General features: G+C 33.9%; 1 protein-coding gene across 1 annotated transcript; it reads left to right on the plus strand.

Moving 5' to 3' along the window:
• The first annotated feature begins 1160 nt into the window (after positions 1-1160).
• LOC100802546 (ALBINO3-like protein 1, chloroplastic) lies at positions 1161-6620 on the plus strand. Its single transcript, XM_003552750.5, has 11 exons — positions 1161-1717; positions 2399-2509; positions 2694-2768; positions 2973-3033; positions 3274-3347; positions 3461-3565; positions 4139-4246; positions 4566-4669; positions 4758-4964; positions 5057-5390; positions 6278-6620. Exons 1-11 carry the CDS (start codon positions 1364-1366, stop codon positions 6347-6349), a joined length of 1605 nt encoding a protein of 534 aa, XP_003552798.1. The 5' UTR covers positions 1161-1363; the 3' UTR covers positions 6350-6620.
• The last annotated feature ends 1905 nt before the right edge of the window (positions 6621-8525 follow it).

Here is an 8525-nt window from a genome sequence, read left to right on the forward strand (position 1 = left end):
GTTAGAAATTAAAATAAAAATAAGCAGTTAAATTCAAAGGTTTTAAATAATTAAAATCTTAAAAGATTTATTTAAAATTGTCTTCATTTTAAGAACTAATGAGAACGTTTAGTACTTGGGATGACTCACCGTTTAGCCTGCAAGCATGTAATATGCGTTGAGTTGGGCTTATCGCAGCTCAAGTCTAATGTATTGACTTTTTACTCCTCTGGAGTATCGTTTTTTTCGTGTATATATCGAGATTAGATTTTTAGAGCCTCATTTTGTCACGTTACAAAGGTGATAATATGTTCGGTGCCGATGTACATCAATCATATACTTTGAGAAAAAAACAAGATAAATACTCAAATTCATCTTTGAAGGGGTAATGTAATGATAAATTAATCTTAAAAGATAAAAAAATATAAATTTAGTTTCTAAATATATAAAAAGTGTGACAAATTAGTATTGTTGTTAAAATTTTGAAATAATTTTATCATCAAGTTCTAATGTTCTAATGTTGAAGGATCAATTTAATAACAAATTATAGTTTTTTAAACATTAAGTTACAAATTTTATAATCAATTTATAGGATTAATTTCTCAAACTTTTTACACATTCACAATCTAAATTTAAAATTTTCATCTTAAAAATCAACTTATTTGTAGCTCCCACTTTTAAAGATAAATTTTACTATTTAATAACAAATAATCATGTAAAATTGAGAAAGCACACTGAAACCTTATTAAGAGAGTTGACGGAATAGAGATATAGAAAATATTAGAATTATTGTAATTCTTTTACGTTAAATAAATAATATAGCAATAATAATATAAATTTTAACTATAAATTCTTGTATAAAATATAATTTTTTTGCCACTTAGAAGTCATGTTAATAATTATTTTAATTAATTAATAGCACAGCTTTTTTTTTTTATCTAAACCCCCATTCATCAAAGAAAAAATTAATAATCTAAAATTCAATGGAAAGATAATATAGGATCAAATTCAATTATTATTTAAACAATTGAATTACTATGCCATTAACCATTTATCCACCATCACTTGGTTTATATATATATATATATATATATATATATATATATATATATATATACATTTTCTACACTAGTGATATTTTATTTTTATATTTGTTAAATATGATATGGGTGGGCCCTTTTGAATTTCTAAAACCCAGGAAAGGAGGAGAGGAACCCCCCACACAATCTTTTTCATTTGCGTTGCTCCATTTCCACTGCACAGAGCTCCTGGCATATTAGTATATTCAAGAACTTGCTAGTGCTATCTACTTTCAACCGAACCAGGGAGTACTTCGTTTTTTTTTCCTTCTTTGAACCGTCCGGTTCGTTGCGAACCGAATACTATGGCAGCTCTGTTACCTTGCGCGCCGAACGTAGTCTCTGCTCCCTTGGGGAACCGGAGCACGTGCCACTTCCCGCACCGACCTTACTCCCACGCTTTCTCCGGTTCGACCGCCAGACACTTTCTTCGCGGTTCGCTTACCGTCGCCCGCTTCGGGTTCCAACCCGGTTTCTTGCCCGAGCCGGACGAAGCTGAAGGTGTTCTCAGAGAACTGTTTGGCCGAGCGGAGGGACTTCTTTACACGATTGCCGATGCCGCCGTTTCTTCTTCCGATACTGTTGCGGCTTCCACCACCGCCAAACAGAGCAACGACTGGCTTTCCGGAATTGCCAATTACATGGAGACCGTTCTCAAGGTATTGCTCTCTGAAGCTCCGAACTCTTCGATTTGATTTGGTTTTCTTGATGTGTGGAATTGAAATTGTAATTTGAATTATCAACTCGCTTGACGGAGCTTGTGATTCTGTGTTTGGAGAGAATGTAATTAGAATCATAGAATGGAAAAGTAAGAATAAGATTGTAGCTCTCTACACTACAGTTTGCACTTATTTTTAGTGGTAGGTAGGATAGCGTTCCAGTGCGGATGGTTAGTGGTATTTGCTGTTGTAGCTGAGAAATGCGAAATATCATTATTTCCACTTTGATTCTAGCGATTTAATTTCCCGTACTAGGTCTAGTTGCCACTGAAAGGACTTTAAAGTTATGATGATAATTTTGCATGGCTAAGAAAGTAATTTATTCCGGTCTAATTTCACCTTGTATAAGTTTTACTGTTTGAACTACTGCTTTGAAGACTGCTAACTTGACAAACTTAATCAAAGGAAGTTGCAGTTTATTGTTATCAGTTATGTGTGAATTATTGTATAGAGTATTAGGATGATTAACAGGAGGATATATCATTACTTTTGATTTATTGTTATGTGTGAATTAGATAGCTATTTTGGTTCAAAATTGTACTTTTATAAGTACACATGGGTATACTTTTGCGATTATATGCTGTCCAGTAATTCTGAGGGGAAGTAATTTATGTTTTTCAGGTACTCAAGGATGGGCTTTCTGCTTTGCATGTCCCGTATGCTTATGGTTTTGCAATTATACTGCTCACAGTTCTTGTTAAAGCTGCCACTTTTCCATTAACCAAAAAACAGGTTTGTATGTAGTTGTTGAAAATGATCAATACAGGCCATGATCTTTTGAATCTCATACATTTATCGTTGTGAACTGACTATTACTGCTTTTGACATTAAAAAATTTGGTAATAGATAGAATATTGTTCCATTTATCATATTCATCATGATTCAGTTAAATAAAATTCTGAGTGATTATTCTCAGGTAGAATCTGCCTTAGCTATGCGAACTTTGCAACCTCAAGTAAAGGCTATTCAGCAGCAATATGCTGGCGATCAGGTATTTTATTTAGCTTTTATAACTGTTACTTTCTCCAATAAAATCTCTTGTATAACAATTAAACTACTGTGGGAACTGCCATTGGGTAAATTTTTAGATATTGCCTGGAAACTTTAACTGTAAAAGCATGGCTCTGCAACCTCTAACCGATGGAGTTCTATAAAATAGTTCAAATATGAAGATTTATATATTGTCTTCTTGCAGGAGAGAATTCAACTTGAAACTGCTCGGTTGTATAAACTAGCCAACATTAATCCTCTAGCAGGTATTCATTTCATTATTGGCTTTATTGCAAATGGTTTATTGATATTTCTTTTGGCTTTGAGGATGGTGCCTTGCAGAGCTTTCATATCACAAGTCTTGTTGTTTTCTAAGTTATTTCCATAATTTTTCTCCTAATGTTTCTTTGGCGAATCTATGGAACTATAAGCATTATCTGGTTTTTTAAACATGAAGTTGGTAATTCTTTTGTTAATATGTCTTCTTTTTTTTTTTTTTTCCCTAGGATGCCTCCCTACACTTGCAACAATACCAGTGTGGATTGGGCTATATCGAGCCCTTTCAAACGTGGCAGATGAGGTATGCCGCTTGTGATGTTGATTTGTTATTTGACAGTTAACTATGCCATTTTTGGGGTATACATGACTCATATCTTCCATGGCTAATGTTATGCATTTATCTGATATACAAAGGGGCTCCTTACTGAAGGTTTCTTCTGGATACCTTCTCTTGCTGGTCCAACTACAGTTGCAGCTCGTCAGAATGGCAGTGGTATCTCTTGGATTTTTCCTTTTGTGGTGAGTATCTCTCGTAGAAAGTAAAATTTCATATGTTACAGATATTAATTTTGTAATCTTGTGGTTTTCTGTTGTGGCATTCTTTTTAAGGTTATGCTGTTAGCAACTTGATATTTTTTTCAGAGGGTGTTAGGTAAAATATATGCTTGTGAAAATACTCTGAAAGCAAACTGTGGCATATACCTTTAGTATAAGCTGGTGTGTGTGTATTGGTCCACTAGTGTCACTGGTGTGGGTACACAATGAGAAAAGCCAGGATAGCTGTGTATTTACATTGCAAATATTATTAAGCACTTACTTGAAGAGTTTATATTGATAAGGGACCAACTAAAATGCATCTCTCTCCTCTCTTTTGTCAAAGTCAATAATTGAATGAATGTTTGTGTTCAGTCTGTCAAGTGGGGCAGATCTTTTAGAATTTTGAATCACCTTCATTGATTTAGATTATTGTATGAAATTTTCCATATCTTATTTTGGTTTTTGTTCACATTTTTGGTGATTTATTGCATATTCTATGTGGATTTAAATGCGAATTTTGTTTTAATGTTTTTTGCTTTACTCCTTTGTCTTCAGGATGGTCACCCTCCCCTTGGATGGTCAGATACATTGGCTTACCTGGTCTTGCCTGTGTTGCTGATTGTCTCTCAGTACATCTCTGTCCAAATAATGCAGTCATCACAGGTCAGTCATGTTGCATCATGCATGTACAATTAGATCAGATGCATGTAGGTTCTAATGTTAATTTTATTCATGAACCTTATTGTGCTTTATAAGAGTTTTATTATAGCTTTAAGTAGAATGCATTTTCAAGCTGCTTGCTAATTAACACAATATATTGGTATATTGGATTAATTTTGGCCTTTTTGTATCCATAGTGTGGCTATCTAACCAGATTACCTTTTCATCTAATGTGATTTACTTTATGTGTCTGTGAATTAAGTGCATCTGTGTATTTTCATTGGTAGCTGAGTTATTTGTCATTTTTCATGTCAACTTTCAGCCAAATGATCCCAACATGAAAAGTTCTCAAGCCTTGACCAAGGTCCTTCCATTAATGATTGGTTACTTTGCTCTCTCAGTTCCTTCTGGTCTTAGTCTTTACTGGTGAGCATAGGTAAAGCTTACAGTTGGTTGGTTTTGTTTATTTAATCTTATCTATCTTATATTTACCTATTATGTTTATGTTGTACAGGTTAACAAATAATATATTGAGCACTGCACAACAAGTATGGCTTCAAAAGTTAGGAGGCGCTAAAAATCCTGTAAGGCAAGTCCCAGATGATATCATGAAGAATGACCTAACACAGGTTCAGAAGTCAATATCTAAGCTAAATTCCACAAAAGCGGAAGAAGCCAGACAAAGTGAGAAAACATCAGAGGGGCCACAACCTGGTGAAAGGTTAGTAATTGTAGGTAGTTACACTCATTTCATATGCTATTTAGTTTAGTTTATTTTCATCTGTTGTAATTATACTCTTCTTTCTGTTGCAGATTTAAGCTAATAAAGGAGCAAGAGGCAAGAAGAAGACAACGAAAAGAAGAAGAAAGGAAAGCCTTGGAAGCAGCGGCTAGAAAAGCTAAAATAGACGAGACATTTGAGAAAACAGTTGAAGAGGGAAATCAAACTGGAGGTGATCTAGTTGTTGAAAAATCTCGGTTTGTGGCTTCAGATACTGATCCCTCCATATCTGGAGTAGTAAATGGTAATCCATTAAGTAAAGACTTGGAGGGAAATCAGAATTCTACGTCTATATCTGAGACAGAAAATAATGATGGTTCTGCTCATTTCAACAATGTTGAGATAAACGAGAAAAATTTAGACAAGGTATTATTGCACATATGAATATAGGGCACTTTTCCTAATATTTATTTGTTAAAGATACATTTCCTTCATTCATAGATATGCTAGAATAAGTGATTATTTCTTCAAAATAAATTGAACTAAACATGCATATTACTGTAAGGGCAGACAATTAATTATTGAGTGACTTTCGTGCGAATTTTATTAAAAACAATAAAATTTTTAATAATTCTTAATAAAATTTACAATAATGAAAATATATTAAAAAGCAGGGTGCTAATATACTCCAATAATAACCTCTTTTAGTTGGAGTATATTAGCATTATACACCAAAATTTAATGACCAAAAACCTCGATTTCATTTAATGCAACAACCTCACTAAAGGGGCATTTAAGTAAATTCTTCTTCCCTAAATTAAAAAATTGAAAGCTCTGCATTTTCCCACTTCCTCCCCAATATTTACTCCTCTTCCCCCCCATAGCCCTTCATCATCCCAGCATGAACAATTCATTTTTTTTCGAAAATTTAAAGAACAGTCTCAGCATTTTTTTCTCCGTATCTGGAGTAGTAAATGGACAACAAAAAGTTGGCTTTTTTGATTTTGTAGCATATATTTGAAATGTATATATACAAAACAAAATAAAATGAAATATATGAGGATAAATACTGAATCATTATTTGGATTTTCAAATAATGGAACTGACTAAATTATAGTGTGCAATATCATTCTACTAGTCTTGAGTTATGATTTGTTGATACAAAGTCAGTTGATAATAAGTTGTATTTTTTCTTCTTTTTTTTTTCCTTTATATTGTTTCTCTGTTGCTGAAAGGAACCTTTCTTATATTATCAGCATTAGAATAATTACCTCATAAATTGTACAATTCTCTATGTCTAATCCACATTACAGGAACCAAGAGAAGTATTAACAACTACAACCGCCACAAACAAACAACCTCCTGCAGAAGAGACAAAGGATTGACCAACTAAAAGAGATTGATCTGCTTGGAGATTGACTGGCCCAGTTGCCATCTATATGCCATATTGGAAGCGCAGCCTCCCTTGCAATTTGGGGTCTGCCTGGTTAACACTGTACATTGCCACAGAAATGGTGGAATGAATGAGATTCAAGGTTTCTATAGTGGCAGAGGGAGTGATTGGATTTGATGGCTGATTTTACAGCCTTATAGTTTTAGTTTGTATAATACTTTTTTCATCAATTTTCATTGACAAAGATGGATGAATTCCCATTAGAACAGATGTTTCATAATACCCTTTATAGTCAGCTTGTCATCTTTGATACTATTTTTTGTTTGTGACTGTAATGGTTCAGTAAATGCAGGCCTAGGTCTGTATATCCCGTAGAAACCGTGATCGGAGAATATCCATAATGTTTTTTTCTACTCTAAAATATCGGCACGTAATAACAGGCTAAATAGTGGGCTTTTTATATTTTGTCGTGATATTTTTAGCTATTGACTTGCACGGTTGTACCAATTTTGACGATTTAAAATGATCAGGTTTAATGCGACTTTATCCAAGCCATACCTTTGACATGAAGTTAAGGTATATTTTCTTTGAGACGCTAGTTTTAAGAAAGTAATAAGCTCATTGTATTTTAGTTCTTTAAGTTGTTGATATTCTTGGCTGCTTAACGAATATATGGTTTCGTTCCAAGTTATTTGCCTCAGCAAAGTGAAACTTTTGAATGCCATGTTTCATTTGATGACGCAACTTGTTCAACACTTTCCTTCCTTGTTAATGTGGCCCATTGTGTGTTCAGCACACGCACTTTTAAGGTGGACGTTGCGTGTGCGCTACAATTTCATTAGTTTTGTTGAATTGTACCATGTTCTGGTTGACATCTATATCCTGTATAATAAAAATTTTAACTGCCCTATGCTCCTATCCCCCTGTTATATTTTCAATTTGGAAACCTTAATATATGATAACGACATCAAGTGCGTATGGCCTAAGTTCGAAAGTAGGCTAAATTGACATACTTATGCATACGGCATCCCACGAGTATACACAATAACAGTATTTGTCATTGGATTTCAATTAGTTATTCTTTTTGTAACATGCCTACGTTTCTTATTCTGCTATTTTGGCTGTGATTTTAAAAGTTAATAATATAATTATAGCTTTTAATGTCAAACGTGATTCTTTTATTATCATTGAGTTTTCAAACCCGCTATAAATTGCATGTGGGTGAAGTCATAGATCTTAACAAAGTAACTGGCAATGTATCATTGGCATCACCGTGCAGTACTAGCAGCAAGAGGTCTTTTACACGCTAGAAAAGTAGAGCAGTTGGCAGTTGGCGATTAGCATGGTTTTAAATAGCCTTCCTCAACCGCAAGTGTGTTCATAATATCAAGGTATTTTGACTCGCCGCAAAACAACCACGACTACAATTGGGTCGCATTTTCCCGTAATATAAAAGTTTTCAGACTCACCATGACAATTGGTATACATTTGCGTGCACTTCAGGATTAAAATCTTGGTGGTTGATGAGGATGAGTTGCAAAATGGTTTTTTTTTATCTGTAAATATTAATTTGTTAGATTTGATAGAAATGTCTGTTAAGAATATTTGAACCCGTGACTTTTCTCCCTTCATCATTTACTTGAGTCAACCTTATATCTTTGATGGGCGGCAAAATGTGTTTCTTACAGAAAGTGTAGTCCATAAGCATGGTATTAGAACGTGTCCAACATTCTGAACTCATGGCCCTGGAAAGGATAAATTAGAAGATCATGTATATAAGAACATTCAAAAAGGGGATTTGGTGTAATGCATAAAATGATAAACAGCTTATGGGTAAATGAAGTCCCAACAAGAGCATGAATCTATGATGGGTTGCGTAAGAGGAGACAAATTTGAGACTGATCGAGCAGGCCTAGCACGTTATATTTTATTTGGTTCCGAGGATTTTTTTTCCATACTTTTTAATTTGATGGAACATTTTGTTCATTAAAAACAACAGTTTGCTTTACTGATCTTAACTCATGAGTAGAATGTAAGTTATTTTATGAACTGAACTGATATATATGGTTTGGATTTTGATTAATGTATGATTGCTAGTGTTTCTTTGTTGGTGACAAGTGACAATACACTGAACAAAGATGGTCCACGATTGTAGGACAGGGCCCGAC

Source organism: Glycine max, chromosome 18, assembly GCF_000004515.6.
Source record: "Glycine max cultivar Williams 82 chromosome 18, Glycine_max_v4.0, whole genome shotgun sequence".
Classification (NCBI taxonomy): Eukaryota; Viridiplantae; Streptophyta; class Magnoliopsida; order Fabales; family Fabaceae; genus Glycine; species Glycine max.

Bases quoted from the DNA above. Each gene is read 5' to 3' on its own strand.
- LOC100802546 (XM_003552750.5), top strand. From the start codon at position 1,364: ATGGCAGCTCTGTTACCTTGCGCGCCGAACGTAGTCTCTGCTCCCTTG. The intron at 2,510-2,693 runs GTTTGTATGTAG...GATTATTCTCAG, and splicing joins TTCCATTAACCAAAAAACAG to GTAGAATCTGCCTTAGCTAT. The intron at 4,965-5,056 runs GTTAGTAATTGT...TTTCTGTTGCAG, and splicing joins GGGCCACAACCTGGTGAAAG to ATTTAAGCTAATAAAGGAGC.